This window comes from Saimiri boliviensis, chromosome 5 (assembly GCF_048565385.1).
Source record: "Saimiri boliviensis isolate mSaiBol1 chromosome 5, mSaiBol1.pri, whole genome shotgun sequence".
Lineage (NCBI taxonomy): Eukaryota > Metazoa > Chordata > Mammalia > Primates > Cebidae > Saimiri > Saimiri boliviensis.
The window spans coordinates 87,690,256-87,708,453 of record NC_133453.1 but is presented as its reverse complement, the minus strand read 5'-3'; the positions used below and the strand labels follow the sequence as shown (position 1 = coordinate 87,708,453).

Here is an 18,198-nt window from a genome sequence, read left to right as displayed (position 1 = left end):
AAATGGAGAGCAATGATAAGGTGCTAAACAAACAAAAAAAACTTCAAAATATCTGTACAAATACCAGTAGAGACAGAAAAGGTTAGAATAATAAATGAGCCTAACAGTCGGTTCTTTGCAGAATACATTTGTTTTAAGCTTTAGGTTCAGATCAACTTTGCCAAAGCAGGATAAATGTGGATGCTTAGACACTGAGAATGTTATATTTGTAAAAGCAGGAATATAATAATAAACACTTTTTAAAAAATTAAGTTAAATGATTGTATTAATGTTTTACCAAAATGGAGAAAACTGATTCGTGGGAAATGGCAGCATTAAGTTGGGAACATGACAGGTCAAATTTTTTATTGGAATGAGTTGATTAGATTTTTAAAATCTAGCCATTAATATTTTTTAAACTTTCAAAAAGTAGTTAAAGGGGTTTTTCATTTTTAAATACCGAACTAAAGTTTTCTTGATTGTGTTTGACTCTCTCCATCTCTGGAGTGATGGGGATTGGAATCCCTTTTCCAACGTTTTCTTTATACAACACCTGTATGACACAAGAAAGCATCCAGAAGAAACAAGAGCAGTCAAAACAGCCCTTTCGTCTACCTTGTGGAGAATCTAGTATGAAACTACAGACATCAGACAGAAAAGACAAATTCAACAAGTCAGCCTCTCTGTTCACGCACAGATCTGGGTGAGAACATGTTTTGTATTTCCTTAGTGAAATATTACTGTATTAGATATTCACCTTTTTACTGTAAATTGAATATTAAATATTTTCTGTGCCAGGAATTAAGGAAAAAAATACAAATAATTTCCTAAGACCATTAAAATAGTCAGTGTACAATAGAAACATCGTTTGTTAGATTAGCAAATATTTGTTTTCTTTACAAAAGACATTTGTTTTACAGTATAAGAAATATTTAACAGGCCAGATTTATGCAATATAGCAATTTGGTCTTTGTCACTAAGTTCAGATTATAGAGATGGTCAAGTCTAAAAGTCACTATATGGCATTGTCTACTTTCCACAGTATCTAATAGGCTTATCCACCACTGGACAATTTAGCCTAGGTGGAATCTGTGTAAAAATGCAAATGGTTACTTTAAAAAAAAGTCCAGAATCATCAGGATCATTAAGGTTTCAAATAGATACAAAAATAATATACTTAATTCTAGTACGGAAGAAAATAATTAGAAAGTAATTTTGAAATTGTTGCAAGCCTTTCAATAAAAGGAATAACAACAACAAACCCACAGGGAAAACAGTAACATTCCAAAAGACATATTAACTTACACTGAAAATTTAACAAAATTGAAGGATTGTTAGTGAATAGTAATTAAAAACAGAACAAAAAGACAGTGGGACCAAAGAAAGTTACTGATCTAATTATGTCAAAGAATCAAACTTTTAAAATATATTTAAACTGACAATTAAAAACATTTTGGATTAATTTCTACTCCCCCCAAAAAAAATCCAACTAAATTTTCCTAATGACATTTGATTCTCCATCACAGGTATAAGTGAACCTAAGATCTTCATATAGAAGTTTCAGATTTTTGTATTATTTTATAATATACAAATAATTTTTGTCTTAGAGTTTTTCTTTCTTTTTTTTTTTTTTTTTTTTTTTGAGACGGAGTTTCGCTCTTGTTACCCAGGCTGGAGTGCAATGGTGTGATCTCGGCTCACCGCAACCTCCACCTCCTGGGTTCAAGCAATTCTCCTGCCTCAGCCTCCTGAGTAGCTGGGATTACAGGCACACGCAACCATGCCCAGCTCATTTTTTGTATTTTTAGTAGAGACAGGGTTTCACCATGTTGACCAGGATGGTCTCGATCTCTTGACCTCGTGATCGACCCACCTCGGCCTCCCAAAGTGCTGGGATTACAGGCATGAGCCACTGCACCCGGCCTGTCTTAGAGTTTTTCAGCAACAATATTAATAAAAGAGAAAGTAACATTAAATATAAGTTTATGATCTGATTTGTATATTTAAAAAAATCAGAAGGACTGGATTTCTATCCATGAAATGGCTAGTTTAGAACAAGTATCAAAATAAGATTTCTTTCTTCCTTTTATTTTTACTTTTTGAGACAGGGTCTCACTCCTGTCACTCAGACTGGAGTGCAGTGGCACAATCATGGCTCACTGCAGCCTTGACTTCGTGGGGCTCAGACGATCCTCCTACCTCAGCCTCCCGAGTAGCTGGGACTATAGGCATGCACCACCATGCTTGGCTAATTTTTTTCTGTTTATAGAGAGATGGAATTTCACCATGTTGCCTAGGCTGGTCTCAACCTCCTGTGCTCCAGCAATCCGCCTGTCTTGGCCTCCCAAAATGCTGAGATGACAGGCGTGAGCCACCACACCTGGCCCAAAATAAGATTTCTTTTGGTTTCAATATTGAGCAATTTTCTTTCTTGGTGCTACTCTTTATCTGAATAGGGTATATGTTAAGATGATTCCTGTTCCCAAGCAAGAGCCACCATTTCTACATGTGGCTTCAAGTCCAGTATCTTTTCTTGCATCTCTAACCCAGAAACATCAGATAAAAAGAATTCACAGTAAATAAGAGCTTTAGTGTTTGGTTTTTCTTTTCTGGAAATCAGTTAACTTCAACAGTCCCAACAGTAACATAAAGGTGAAAAGAGAAGGAAAGAAAACGTTTTAAGGGACTATTAGAGAAGTATAAAGTGTTAGAATCAAATGGTGAGTAGGAGATCTGGAAAACAGAAGGATTCAGTTGATGTGACTTAAAAAAATATTTTGTTAAATTGATTATTATAAAGGGATGAATAGTGAGATGTTCTGTTTCATAGAAATTATTTTTTTAAATATGGAGTTAAAGAGCTTTCTCTCAAATACCGAGCTAATGTTTTCTTGATTGAGTTTGACTCGCTCCATCTCAGGAGTGACAGGTAGGGGGGTCCCCTTGCTCAAGTTCTCTTTGTACAATATCTGTGTGCACAAAACCAACAAACAAATCAACCTGGACCCATCTTTTAGGTATATTTAACATAAAAAAAAAGAGCCTAAAGGTATTTTTCTTGTTTCATGATGAAGTAAAATAGACCTAAATAACAAACATTTAAAAATAGAGTAACTATAGATCCCCTTTGGACACTTAGTCACACACAGAATGTCTGTCTCTAAAAGACATCAGTAAAACACAGCTGCCAGGCTGCCGGCAGGAGGGGCTTGACTGATGCAGGCCTTCTCTCAGAGACAGGAGTATCAAACAGCATTCAGACTAATTGAAATTAATATCCATGAGTTGTTGGTAACATTAAATTAGGGAACAAAATAAAGAATAAATACTGAAAGCTAAATAATATTAGCTTTCAATGATCCCGAAGGTTTTCCAAAGGAAAAATTTTATCTTGCATAGCATACAAAAAATAGCTGAGACAAGTAAATTATATTTCTGAGTTACTGTGAATTGCTGTGTTGGCTTTGAATGAAAATGTTTAAGAATGACATTCTTTTAAGAAAAGCTGCAAACACAGTGACCTCCAATGAGACTGGAGGCTATTCTTCTAAGTGAAGTAACTCAGGTTTGGAAAACCAAACATTGTGTGTTCTCACCGATATGTGGGAGCTAAGTTGTGAGGACACAAAGTTGTTATAAGAATGATACAATGGACTCTGGGGACTTGGTGGGGAAGAGTGGGTGTGGGGTGATAAATACTACAAGTATGGTGCAGTGTATACTGCACGGGTAATGGGTGCACCAGGATCTCACAAATCACCACTAAAAAACTCACCACTAAAAACCAAATACCACCTGTACCCCCCAAACTTATGGAAAAATAATAAACATCTAAACAGAAAAATCTTCAAGAAAAGCTGCAAACAGAGAATACATCAAAAAGCCACAATAAATACAAATAAAATTCTAATTAATATTGTCCTTTGAAGGAGTGTTAGGTTTTACTTTTGACTTGTGCCACACCAGTTAGAAACACCTACTGTTATTAAAGGAGGGATGGAGGAAGAAAACATTGACTATTACAGGTTTTTAAAGAAAGTGATAAATACCTATGTTTTAGAGAAAACACAGTTAAAATTTCACACCAGAACTAAATACTAAATTAGATTTGGGTTGAAAACTGAGGTAATATTTGGTACCATTATTTTCATTATATGAATTTAGTAATTTTAAATTTGTAAGGTGTTATTTTAAATAAAATTGAGGATTTTTTTTTTTTTTTTTGGTCCCCTAAGAAATACCGAGCTAAAGTTCTCTTGATTGCGTTTGACTCTCTCCATCTCTGGAGTGATAGGTGTTGGGATTCCTTTCCCCAAATTTTCTTTGTACAAAACCTGTGAGATACAAGAAAGTATCCAGAGGACATTTAAAACAAGCACAGAGAATAAGGAAGGGAGGAAATTGGGGGAAGGGGTTGTGTGTGAGGAGGCAGTTTTTTAGTAAGTAATATTTAGTAAGGATAATGTTTTTACTTTTTTACTTCACAGTTTTTAGGATGAACTCTACAGTGCTAATTCTGTAAATGAAAAAGTACAATGGAAAGCATTAAGTTATACATATAACGTTGAGGAATCTTGTTAATTCTACTTACAGTATTTCAGATCTAGTCAAGTCACTGAAAATGTTAAAGCATAATTGGAAATGTGAGTCATTTTATATTAAGATGGCTTTGCTCAGGTAATATACATCACACACAGACACACACAGAATTGTTGTTAAGATGTTACTTTCTTTAAAAAAGGTGGGTTATTGCGGTAAATTTTTTATGGGAAATAGTTTTTTATGTGATATATTTGTAAATACCGAGCTAAAGTTCTCTTGATTGCGTTTGACTCTCTCAATCTCTGGAGTCACAGTGGTTGGAATGCCTGTTCCCAAGTTTTCTTTGTACATAACCTGTAGAAAATAATTAGAATACCCGGAAAGGTAAAATGACCATGAATCCTTTAGATAGCAGCTACATGTGGGCTATTTGGGGGAAACTCATAAAAACAATCCAGCTCTCAAATACAACATACAAGGAATGGGGGGAAATTCCATAAATATGTTCTCTTTTCAAAGGTAGTAAAAACTTTTACTATTTGAAAACTGGGCACTAAATTAGCATTTTCTTTAACCACTTGGTACATACCTAAAATGCATTAAATAATAATAAATTTACCAATGAGAAAAATCCAGCCATTCTGTTGCATCTAGCATTGGTGCCTTGAATATAGCAGGCCTGCAGTAGACTTGTGCTTAATGAATAGATTGCTTGGTTTAAAATTTTCAAATCACAGGATACGCTGTTCCTTCAGGCTTACTGAGAATTTTCTGTTTGTTTTGTATATTCTAATGAATGTTCCTAGCTGGCTCCTAGACTATAGGAGCCTAGTCCCTGGATATGAGGAGGTTTAATCAGTTTATTTTTCAGGAGGAGCATCTTTACCTGAAATTTTTATTGCTGATTGCTGGATGAAGTAAACTAGTGTTTTCAGAATTGGGAGAAGTCCATTTTTTTAGTAGTAGTATCGAAGGACTATGCATTTTAATGAAAATGGTAAGGAACCTCCACTTTCCTAGCTTCTTGCCTCCTCCTCAAGTTTTCAGCCTAAAGGACTGAATGGGTTCTTTTTTTTTTTTTTTTTTTTTTTTTTGAGACGGAGTTTTGCTCTTTTTACCCAGGCTGGAGTGCAATGGCACGATCTCGGCTCACCGCAACCTCCTCCTCCTGGGTTCAGGCAATTCTCCTGCCTCAGCCTCCTGAGTAGCTGGGATTACAGGCACGCATCACCATGCCCAGCTATTTTTTTTGTATTTTTAGTAGAGACGGGGTTTCACCATGTTGACCAAGATGGTCTCGATCTCTTGACCTTGTGATCCACCCGCCTCGGCCTCCCAAAGTGCTGGGATTACAGGCTTGAGCCACCGCGGGGTTCTTTTAAATGGATAGATTCCCTGCTGTGTTAGTGCATGGGATGGGGAGCAACATAACCAGATTTTAATTCTTAAAAATCAGTAACAAGCTAGGGGGGATAGTTTTGCTTTGCAAGGAAACTTTTAGAAACCTTTGAACATCTACCTTCTTGGTAACAAAGTTGCATTTCTTTACTCTTTACCCAACAAAGCAACAGAATTGATAATGGACAACAGCACAAAACTAAAAGCAAGAAGTTGTAATGCAAAGTGACAAAGGAGCCTGGGCTAGCTTTCTCATATTACAGGACACAAAACTCTAAATGAAATTTGGACCACAAGGAAGCCAGAGTATAAGCAGGGAGTGAGAAGGGAATGAGATCTTAATAATATGAACAACCTGCAAGAGAAATGTCAAGTATCTCTTAAAGAAAATCAAGAGTTCAGTCCTCCAGTGACCAGGGGAATCCCAAGACTAAGGTCCTCACCTTTTATTGGCCACAAACTATTTCCCAAACTTCAGTCTCTTGCTAGTAGCCAACACCTGCCTAGAATATGTGTATGGATGGGAAAATGGGGTGGGGTGCAGAGCCAGGGCTTGACAAAAGCTCAGGAGAAACGTGCTGATACTTCACGTGTGGGGGGCACCCAACCCTCAATAAACTGTACACAGGTACCTGAAATTTCCATGAGAGCACAGGCTTAATATATAATATACCACTGTAGGTAGATCACAGCCTGTACCACTGCATTTACAAGATGAAGACAGCAGAGAATACAGGATAAGAAACCTTGAAATTGAGAAGGGAGAAGAGACTTCACAAGTCTGCCTAGGGTCTTTTTTCTACACTAGGGAATCCTATCCATACAATATGTCATACATACACACACACACACACACACACACACACACACACACACACGTACGTTTTTATATATACATAAAACCAAAGTATGCTATACTACTTACATGTATATGCTTTGGTTAAATTACTTGAGATCGTCCCAATAACCTTATTACTACCATCAAAACATTTTACTTTGGAAACGAATGGCATGATAATTAAGAAGCCAACTCCATGAGCTTCAAGTAAGTGACAGGTGGGGGGAGAAAAGCCAAGTCCCTTCCCCTTTATTTTGAGAAGAGAGGTTTCTTATCTACTTTTGCAACCGGTAGTGACCCCATCAAGTCTAAGAGAAGGTTCACAACATTCTCCAAGGCATGGAAGCTCTTGGTAGGAGGCAGAAGGGATGGGAGAGAGCAGGATAGCAATTGGAACATGGCCAGTCACACAAATGCAAGCTGAGAGTATGGCCACTACCGAGCTAATGTGCTTCTGTGTCTCCTTCACACGTTTCACTTCAGGCAGGTCAGGGATTGGAGTTCCTTGTCCTATTGCTTCCTTATACTTCACCTGCAGATTTAAAATGGGAAAAGAAAGATATTATTACGTTCTGGACAGTTACTCTTACCAACATGTTACAGATCTTTGATTAGTAGTCCCTAAATTAAAAAAAAAATCAATTTAAATAACACAAGCTTTATACTTAGAGTGAATGGGACCTCATTCTAATATTGGGTAAGAGAACAATTCCGAGGACAGGGACACTTTGTCTCTCTCTTGTCTTTTTGGGGCAGAGGTGGGGGCCCCTATATAGACTGCAGCCCTTTCCTGTATACCCCAGTGTGTTTATGCCCAACAGGTCATTTGACTAGAACAAATAGATTCACGTACATGTATCCAGGAAGGTTGGTTTTTTGACTGTACTGGATTCTACCTTCTCACAAGCCTCTCTTTTTTATATCTAATCTCCCTCATGAAAACCACCAAAGCACTGCGCTGAATATGAGATGACTCTAGCCACTGGTGCACACTGTGTGTTGGTGGTGGCACACAGGCACCTATTTTAGCAATATAAGCTGTTTCTAGTGACAAAGGCTTTGAGTACAACTCAGGGGTCACTGTAAATTATCAAAGGGAGACAAACAATGTTGGAAGTGCATCCACTGTGTCTTTACCGAGCTAATGTGGTCCTGTGTTTGTTTCACTCTCATCATTTCAGGTGTCTTTCCAATTGCCGTTCCTGGTGAGACATCCTCTTTATATAAAACCTGTGCATTCAGAATCATGACAGTGTTACAAAGAAGAAGGGAAAACCCAGCAATATCTGGAGAAAGACTAGGACACACGACTTCTGTGAAAACAAGACACTAGATGATGTTCCCAGGCAAGTGCCAGAGCATCACACCTGACATTTCCACATCGGTATCAGTGACTCATACCAGATACGCAACATGGATCACCTTCCAGGTCTTAAGATTTCTTTTAAGATTATGGTTCCATATTAATACAAATGAGAAAAGCCAGGAAATGCTGACTAACAACAACAGACACAAAATCCATTAAAGAACTGCAAAGTCAGTCAGTTATTTGGGGGAAGGATAAAATAAATCACAATGTTAAAAAGAAATCCATCTTCTTGGAGCAAGATAACACATGTTACTGCTCTGAGGTTAAAAAATTTAAAAAGTTGCTTTGTTAGCAGATTTAAAGTTATTTCAAATGGTCTCTGGAGAGATGAATTTGGAGCAAAGTATAGGGAATTTTAACAAATCACTGCTGGTATTCCTGAGGAGGTTAGATGTTAATTGTCAGTGTAAGGCTAGTATATTTTTAAAGAGGAGAGTGAAATTACTAGGTTAGCATTAAATGGAAAGTAAATAGTAAATATACCGAGCTGAAATTCTTTTGGTTTTCTTTTACACGCAGTATTTCTGGCGTGTCTTGAACAACTGTAATTTTTCCTTTACTGTTTTTAAGGTCACACTGGTATTGGAGCTATGAAGAAAGAGTAAACATCTTGTTAAGATTTCAACATTGTTTTACTTTCTTTCTTTGTTCTATATTGTGTAAAGGAAAATAAAATCCTGTATCTTTTAAAAAAAAAACTCTATGCCACAATAATCATGCTCTGGTAACCCAAGGGAAATTATTTGATAAGAATTTTGTGGAAAAACTAATTTTAAAAAACATAAAGCTAGGGGTTTGTTTGTTTTTGTTTAAGTATCTCTTGCTTAGGTTTAATTTTGAAAAAGATAGATGTCACTACTAATAGAAACCCACTGACAGGGTTTAGGATACACCACTCCAAAATATGGCGCCTCGGCATTTCAAACAGCAGCAGAAGCAGGAGGGTCTCTGGCCTTCTCTCACCGTTTTTTCCTAAAGCAGGTAATAATTCTCTGACCTTCCTCTAAAGCAGGCGATAAGCCTCTCCTTCCCGAAGGGTCCTTCATAGACCCAGAGGAAGGAGCCAAAGCCACAGAGAACTAGGAGAATCTGAACAAACAGGCCTTGCTAAACTCCCTGTTTATTACCATTGGATCATACCCTCTCTGTCCAATCACTCTGCATCTCTGTCCATAAAAATACAAGCATTTCCCTGTTTCTTTGGGTTGTGATTTCTGAAGGTTTTATTAAATAAATTGTATGTGTTTATCTTATTAATCTCTCTTTTGTTACAGGGGTTTTAGCCATGAACCTTGCCATGGGTGAGGAAAAGATACTACATTTTCTCCCCTACACCACCAAGGAAGTAACAGATGAATCTTTCATGCTGTGATTTGGGATTAATACAGGTGAGCCCAGAGATGAATCGAGCACACATTTTCTGGGGCAGGATGGGAGTTGTAGAGAGCTGCACAAAGCCCCACTGCAGGCCAGGGGCATCCAGAGGCATCCTCAGCACCCCAGGGGCCTGTGGGCTGTGCCTTACATTTAATACAAACTTACAAGGCTGAAGTTCTTTTGGTTCTCCCGGACTCTCTGCATCTCTGGGGTATCCAAAACGGTCTCATAATATGACATGGACTTCTCAGCATCTTCCTTGTACTTTTTCTGGGAATAGATTCCAAGAAATAAGGAGGGTAAACACCACGAGGATATAGGCCAATGGGACCTAAAATAGGCCTTCCAGCTCAGCAGAGGGAAAGTCCTTTGTATTTTCTTAACTGTCCAAGGATGTTAGGGCATTGCAAGGCAGAACCCTTTCAGTCAAAGAGCACCACACTTTTTCTTTCCAGGAAAGCTGAGCCCAGACATTGAATAGGACCTACTGTCATGGCAAAGCTGGCAGAGGGGGGACCTTCCTGGCTGGTCCACAGGAGGGAAGTCACAGCCAGCAAGGCCTGGAAAGGGAGATGGGGATGCCTCCAGTGGCAGTAGTCATCGCTGTTCTGGATGAAGCTATGTAGTCAGACTACTCAACAGGCAGGCAGAGAGAAGCTGGAGGGTTAAGAGCCAAAGACATGACCTCTAGAAAGTCTTAGCTGGTGACAAGGAGATGTTCTCTAAGCCGTGAGCAGGTGCAGTCACGGCTCCCCTGCAGAACTGAGCAGGCAAGCAGGCCCAGAGGCATTTTCAGAATATGGCTCTGGTGCTGCAGAAAGCAGCTGACAGGACTGGCAGCTCTACTAAACAGACACACGTGGAGCACCACTGAGGCCAGCTGACTGGCCAAGAACTGCTCAGAGCCAGACATCACTATCCCTCGGGCTCCCCTGTCTTGCCCCAGCCTTTGGCTGGAGAGATGTGCATAGGCACCGCTCTTCCAGACACCAGTAGGCAGTCAATCCCACCACCAAACTGATTGTCTTTATTCTCTGCAGCAGAACACTTACTCTGCCTTTAGAGCCTTATTTTTTTTTCATTGCTTTTCACTATGTTCTTTCACTTTTCTCTCTAGCTTAATTTTCAGGGAAGTTTGAGTTTATAGGGCTGAGGGCTGAGGAAAGAGACTAGCCATTATTATAATGGGGATAAAACTCTTCTATCTGTCTCTATGTACATTGTTATATTAACATTTATAAGTATTGAAATTTTTAATCTTCCCAAAGACAACAAAGAAGCGGTTTCAGCCAATGAGAGATTTAGGCCTAGATTTTGTTCATCTAAATGGAAGCAAATTAAAGCCAAGATTTTTCTGGAAGGAGATGGTAGTTCACAAGAAACAAATGTTATGGTCATGAAAAAGTCACCTGGATGTCGCTTCTTAGCTATGTAGAGGTAAGGAAAACAGTTCTCATTGTCCTGGGAAAAGAATAGAAACAATCCTCCTTTTCTTCTGTTTTTCTTTTATTTTTTTTGAGATTAAGCAAAAGCTGCCTGAACTGGTTTGCCGAGCTGGTGCTAATCCCTGAAGGGGGGTGATCAGATTTGGACATGGACTTGGACATGTTCTAGGAGAAAGGGACCCAAACTCCCTGTTGTTCCCAGACCAAATTGAGGGTTGAGACCATCCTGGTCAATATGGTGAAACCCCGTCTCTACTAAAAATACAAAAAACTAGCTGGGCGTGGTGGCGCGTGCCTGTAATCCCAGCTACTTAGGAGGCTGAGGCAGGAGAATTGCCTGAACCCAGGAGGCGGAGGTTGCGGTGAGCCGAGATCGCGCCATTGCACTCCAGCCTGGGTAACGAGAGCGAAACTCCGTCTCAAAAAAAAAAAAAAAGAAGTATTCAGTACAGCAGTCCCCAATTATCTGAGGTTTCACTTTCCACAGTTCCAGTGCACTGTAGTCAACCTCAGTCAAAAATAGATGAGTACATTAAAATGTTTTGAGGGAGACCACATTCATGTAACTACGTAACTTTTATTACAGTATATTGTTCTATTTTATTAATCTCTTACTTTGCTAATTTATGAATTAAACTTTATCATAGGTATATATGTATAGGAAAAAAGAATATATATAGGGTTGGGTATTGTCTGTGGTTTCAGGCATCCACTAGGGGTCTTGGAACATGTGCCCCTCAGATAAGGGGAGACTACTGTATAGAATCCTAAATTTGTGAGTCAGCTCGCATTTCTTGCATTAACCCCCAAGTATGAGGTTTAAGAGTTATAAATACAGATTTTCCATTGGAAATCGAGAAGCAAGTTTGTGAAAACACAAGCACCATCTCACCAATATTTACCATTCTACTGTAAATACTGATCTGAATTGGGGAGGAAGTAACTTGCCTGGCTATATTTTAGGCCTTGAGGAACCAGCCAAAGAGAGCTGCAGGAGAGCAGAATAAGTGACTTGATCCCACACTGGGATAGACAGACCCACGTTAAAGATCAGCCATGTCAAAAGCAGAAGGCAAAAGGCTGGTGAGCCTCTCATAACTCAAAGAATGTTGGTCTCCCTGGCTCCCTCAGTGAACACAACATGGTAATTTGGAGCTCATATGATTTTGGTAATTTTTTAAAATCTAATTATTCTTTCCCATCCCTACCCTTCAAAGAAACACATTTCTCCCATTTGAATATACCTGTTTCCTAATCAAACCACTCTCTAGTGATAACTATATTTTTCATGTATAATTTTATAACATACAACTATGTATTGCTAATAATGGTTGAAATCACTGATTCCTTAACCTGATTAGTCATTAAGAGATGATCCGTGAAAATTAAAAACAAACAAAAATAGATTTCCAGAGCCTAACACAGATTTACGAGCATCAAAATTCCAGAGTTGGACCAGGGAATCTACATTCCTAGGTGTCTATAAAGCACAGCTGGGGCAGGTTAACTACTGCTTTGAAACTCATTGCTCAGAAGACAAGCACAAATTCTAATCTGGTGCCACTCAAACTGCAGACTCCTGCCCATCACTGATGATCATTAATACAAATGAGGGCATATCCTGGGGTGTGAAGAATAGCCTACTTTTCTTCATCTCTCTATTTGTAGGAGGATGGAGAGTTATTCATCAGGAGGAGTCAGGGTTAGACTATATGGTCTCAATCTCAATCTTGTTAGAGATTAGTAATTCCAATGTGGGCTGTCTACTTTGTTTCTTCCAGATTTGCACACATATTTTAAAGCCACATTATAAGAGATTTTATGTTAAAATATTGATTAATTATGAGTTGTACCATGTAAGAGTTCTTCAGTACCTTAAAATTCCTGCATCATAGGTGAAACGCTCTCTCTCTCTCTCTCTTTTGAGACAGAGTCTCACTCTGTTGCCCAGGTTGGAGTGCAATGGCATGATCTCTACTCACTGCAACCTCCGCCTCCCAGGTTCAAGCGATTCTCCTGCCTCAGCCTCCTAAGTAGCTGGGACTACAGGTACATGCCACCACACCCAGCTAATTTTTGTATTTTTAATAGCGACAGGGTTTCACCATGTTGGCCAGGATGGTCTCGATCTCTTGACCTCATGATCTACCCGTCTCGGACTCACAAAGTGCTGCAATTACAGGCGTGACCCACTGCGCCTGGACTCTTTTTTAAAAAGAATCTCGCTCTGTCATCCAGGCTGGACTACAGTAGTGTACTCAAATCTGACTGCAGCCTTGACCTCCTGGGCTCAATCGATCTTCCCACCTCAGCCTTCCTAGAAGCTGGGACTACAGGCATGTATCACCACACTTGGCTAATTTTTGTAGAGACAGGGTTTAGCCATGTTTCCCAGGCTGGTCTCAAACTCCTGGACTTAAGTGATTCACTTGCCTTGGCTTCCCAAAGTGCTGGGAATACAGGCATGAGCCACTGCACTTGGTAAATCTCCTCTTTTTTATTGGGAAAAACTGATTTGAAAAGTCTCTTAAGGTATTAATGGAAGGACTTCCATTCTTTCATGATTGGGGTCTGTGAGTGATGGCATGATGAATGTCCTTACCTGGCTTGAAAGATTCTTGACTTGTTGGGCGTGAATGATCTCTGGAGTATCAACCACAGAAGTGAAATTGGCTTTCTCCATTTCTGCTGATTGCTTGTACTTAATCTGTAAAAGGACATCCAGTAGTTGGGTAAATGTTTACCATGTACACAACGGTTGTTGGCTTGATTTGATTAAGAGGTGATCCGTATTTCTTTTCCAAGAAGGACTCATTCAACATTCAACAGACATTTCTTCCTAGTGTGTTCATAGTTGTATACGAAAGAGTGAGATTCAGCAAGAAAGGTCAAGTCCTAGCTGTTGAGAGACTAGACTATCTAGTTGGATGCAGGATGGGGCATGGGTAAGGAGGGATCAGCAACAGAGAATAAGGCATGGATTGTTTACATAAGAGCTGGGAGGATGACAGGTAAGCAAAAGACCCATACCAAGGAGCATTAGACAAGGTAAGATGCCTAAAAGTGGTTCTAAACTTAGGGCTTGAAAGGAGAGAAAGAACTCCCAAGATATTCTAAGCAAGGAATTCTTGGCATCAAATGAGTGCATTGGCTCAGAAACAAAGCCAGGATGTCAAGTCTGCCCCAGCTCCAAACAGCTGCTTAGTTCCTCAACTTCTGCCCTTTGCTCTGAATGTCCCCAGAGCCTATAAACTCAGAAAGGCAGACAGCAACAAGCCTGGCAGAGGGTCCTCCATCCTTTCATTGGGGCGGATTCTTCCAGGCAGGTGTTCAAGAATGTCATTGTATGCATGTGACTGTCATTGACCAATAAATCAGATGGCAGAGGGACACAGCATGTCCTTAAAATTACAACCACTTTCCTGAAAGATTGACATGGAATAGCAGCACTGACCTGACTGGCAATATCAGTAGCATTCCTGGCCCTCATAAAATCTGGAGTTTCATTGGCCATGGCATTCAGGCCTCTTCCTTTGACTTCCAGTTCCAGGTCTCGCTTATATTCTTTCTGTAGTAACATTAAAAGAAAAAAAAGGGTACCGAAATTATACTACTAGGTAACGAACGTACAGAGTGAATATAAATCCACATAACACGCCACCTCAGTTGTCACAGATAGTGTCTCTTACTACTGTTCACCTTCACTCTTCCATGCAGTAGGATAAAGTGGTGTCTGCAGAAGACCCCTGGAGGAAACTATTCTGTGCAAGTCAATATGAGTCAAGAGGCCTCCTTTTGAATACTTTCAGCATTCTCTGCTTAGAAAATTAGAATGGAAAGTACATTGTACATCTGGTTTGGTACATGACCAAGATTACACTTAGGTGCATACCACTCTGGTGTAGTGTTTTTATATAAATGAGCACACCAATATATCAAGTTAAATAATATTAGATAATAGGTTATGATAACCACTACAGAAACATACTGTTATAATATCCATCATAAATTGAGATACATTTTATGTAATGGTTAACAATTATGTTGGATATGGAATCTGAAAATCAAAAGCTTTTTCTATTCTGTTTTTGTTTTGCTTTTTTTGGTGTAACGTGGCTAACAAAGCAGTGATGCTCTATGAATTATGTGCAGTCAGTCAGCCGTGGGCCTACCTCATTGAGGATCTGAGTGGCATTCTTTGCTCTTAGCATGTCAGGTGTATCTTCCATTTCAGTGAGGCCCTTCCCACGGATGCTTTCCTCTAGATCTTTCCTGTACTCTTTCTATATCATGAAAGAAAAGCAACACCACTGAGAAGAAAGCTCAGATTGATCCTCTTAGGCAAAGGGGATACAAAAGAAATAAAAACAATTTCAATATTTAAAGGGTTCACAGTTTAGTAAGTAAAAAAATGAATAAAGGCAGGGTATAAGCATGATCAGTTAACATTAAATATCAAATAAAAACTTGAAGTTAATAGAATGCTAAGGTAATATTCAAATAAAAAAGTAGAATTAACATGGGTAATAGATTAGGTGGTAGTACCAAACACTTGAGAACCCAGTTTGAAACCCACAGTTAGATGGTGATGCAAATGGTGGGAGGAACACATTAATGAGTGTCATTAGTGCAATTATTTGGATTAAGAGGGAAAGAAAAGACCAAGTGGGCACTACCTCGCTTGCTATTTTAGTTGCATATTTGACATGTAACAAAGCTGGCGTGACCTCCAGGCCAGTCAGGTTTCTGCCTTTAATGGACTCTTCATAATCTTTCCTATATTCTTTCTAATGTAAGTAGGAAGGAAAGACAAGTTAAAAAAAGAACCTTTACTACAATTTAACTCTCAGTCTCAGGAAGAAGAATACAGCATTTTTTTATGTATGGGCTCTTAACTTGATCATAGTTCTGCTAATGGTCACACATTTGAAACATGTATGATTGTTCTTGAAAGACTTTGGAGCAAATGGCCACAAGGAAACTCAGAGGCTGAGACACTTTGATGGGCCCCTCACTCATCAGTCTAACGTTGTGACTGGGGCAGGCCCTTTGCAGAGCAGGAGGATGGAGCACCAACAAGACTGAATCCTCTGTCATCTTTTCTGAACTTTCCCACACCTTTCTTAAGGTGACAAAATATTTTATTTCAGAATTACAAGTCAGTGATGCAAAAGGAAAAAAAATCCCAGAGGAAGGAGAGCCTAAGGCTACCAAATGCTAACTTGCTTTTTTTCATAATCATGACCTGGTTTTTTTTGATATGGGGTCTTGCTATGTTGCCCAGGCTGGTCTGGTCTCAAACTCCTGAGCTGAAGTAATCCTTCCACCTCAGGCTTCTGAGAAGCTGGGACTATAGGTGTATACCACCACACTCAGGTTTGACCTATTTTTTAAAAAATCACTGAATAGGTGGGCAGTAAGGCACAGAGGAATTCTGCGATTTTGTCCACTCTGCCTCCCTGCCCCATCTTCTCTCCAGTCTCCAGACTTGGCTGACTCACAGAAGGACTTGGAATAGATGTTGGGACTCTACTTTTGTAATTCTGTTATTTTAATAGAATTTTAAATTTACAGAAAAGTAGCAAGAATAGTATAAGAAACTCCCATAGATCCTTTACTCAGATTCACCAATTGTTTGAAACCATTTTAAAGTTTTGATGATCAGGCATTCTATCACCAGAAAGCTCTACAAACTGCTACTTTTATTTAAAACCATATTTCTTTGTAGCTGGAGAAAGAGGCAAATGGAAATTCCAGATAAACCCATTTCCCATTGAAAACAGACTTCTAAGATTTAAAATAAAATTCCGTTCTCTACTCTTGGTTAAAAATGAAAAGAAAAAAAATTAATGCTTCTGTTTACAATTCTAGAATAAGAAATATGGCATCTTAACTTTTGATTATCTGGGTCTTGATAAACATCTGGATCATGGATGCCCTTCTGTTTGGCTTGGGGCATTCTACTAAGAGTAGAGCATTTCAAAGCCAAAGGGGTGTCTGTGCAGAGGGAAGTTTTCATTCATAAAGGAAAATTCAAATTACATTCAGCATAACTTGCTTGTGTTAGGAATAGTTTTCCATGTTCTAATTTTACAAAAATGGTTATTGAAATAAAACATACATAGTAAGTATCTACTACCTAGAGCATTTTAAAAAAATAACTGAACCACGGGATTTTTGAGATGGAGACGATTTTAGTGATCACATGTTAAGTTTCATCAGCTACCACTTTTGGATGACAGGAAACTGGCTAGGTCGTGGGCAGAGCTTGTGCTCCTTTGTGTAACAGAATCATGTGGTGTGTGCTGTTTTTTTTGTTTTGTTTTGTTTTGTTTTGTTGTTTTTTTTTAGGACTTACCCCACTCTGCATCTGCTGAGACTCTTTGGCAGTGATGTACGTTGGCGTTTCAAAATCCAGCATGGGCTTTCCTCGTTCTTTTTCATACTTTTCTTTGTATTTCACCTGGTGATAGAAAGCCATGTTAGATATCTCTCCTCTGGTCAATTCCTAGACAGTAGTTTAAGGATAGTACTTTTGAACTGATACATTCTAACTGTTGGATGGCATCTCATTGCCACTCAAAACAGTTTCGCATTAAGTTTCAGATCCAGAACATTTTTGTTGTTGTCTGGTGATGAGGGGATGGGTACCATTACTGTCTGCAAGGCATAATTAGGATTTGGATTCAATTCAAGGAGACAAAAGAATCATTGACAAGAACAGGCTGAGAGAAATGCTGATGTAAGAAAATGCATGGAGAAAATTACCCATAGATGAGGTGGGTCAATAATTGATGGGTAGCTGTAAACACTTTAAAATTATTAATGCTATTAGCATTAATCAATATTTCTGATAAAAATCCTCAGTTTTTCTTTCATGAGTACTTTTATCAGAAACCTGAGGTCTAGATTGAATGGATAACATATGGAGCTTTATTTATAAGTAAACAACTCTCTCTGGGTCCTGACTGGTCATATATTTTATAGAGCCAATAAATTGGTATAAAAATGAAAACTAGTTTACATACTGACTGACTTGTTTAAAAACCTGACATTCTCAAAAGACCCTCAAGCCTGTTGTATACATATGATTTCCTCATCCTTATAACATGGTTATTAGGAAAGGAGGGAGCCACTGTTCATACATGACAGAGAACTGGAAAGACAGGCAAAGACCCTCATGCACATAGCACCTTGATGGCAATACTCAATCTCCGAACTCTTGAGTTGTAACAAGATGTTGGAATAAA

At 38.9% G+C, this 18,198-nt stretch overlaps 1 protein-coding gene and 1 long non-coding RNA gene across 4 annotated transcripts in view; one reads left to right on the top strand and one right to left on the bottom strand.

Moving 5' to 3' along the window:
• The window catches only part of NEB (nebulin), a 221,979-nt gene that overhangs the window by 14,502 nt on the left and 189,279 nt on the right, over nt 1–18,198 (bottom strand). The window contains 13 exon segments of the mRNA XM_074399695.1: nt 440–532; nt 2,856–2,948; nt 4,221–4,313; nt 4,783–4,875; nt 7,197–7,289; nt 7,895–7,987; nt 8,610–8,714; nt 9,669–9,773; nt 13,551–13,655; nt 14,403–14,516; nt 15,121–15,231; nt 15,625–15,735; nt 17,307–17,411. Of these exon segments, the coding sequence (XP_074255796.1) occupies nt 440–532; nt 2,856–2,948; nt 4,221–4,313; nt 4,783–4,875; nt 7,197–7,289; nt 7,895–7,987; nt 8,610–8,714; nt 9,669–9,773; nt 13,551–13,655; nt 14,403–14,516; nt 15,121–15,231; nt 15,625–15,735; nt 17,307–17,411 (1,314 nt within the window).
• On the top strand, nt 7,982–12,972 carry LOC141584608 (uncharacterized). 3 transcript variants are annotated; one of them, XR_012517760.1, is made up of 3 exons: nt 7,982–8,103; nt 9,401–9,514; nt 10,772–12,972. It is a non-coding gene; the product is annotated as an uncharacterized LOC141584608 (long non-coding RNA). The 3 variants fall into 3 exon arrangements; XR_012517761.1 differs by having other exon boundaries at nt 9,401–10,940; nt 12,880–12,972; XR_012517759.1 differs by having other exon boundaries at nt 9,401–12,972.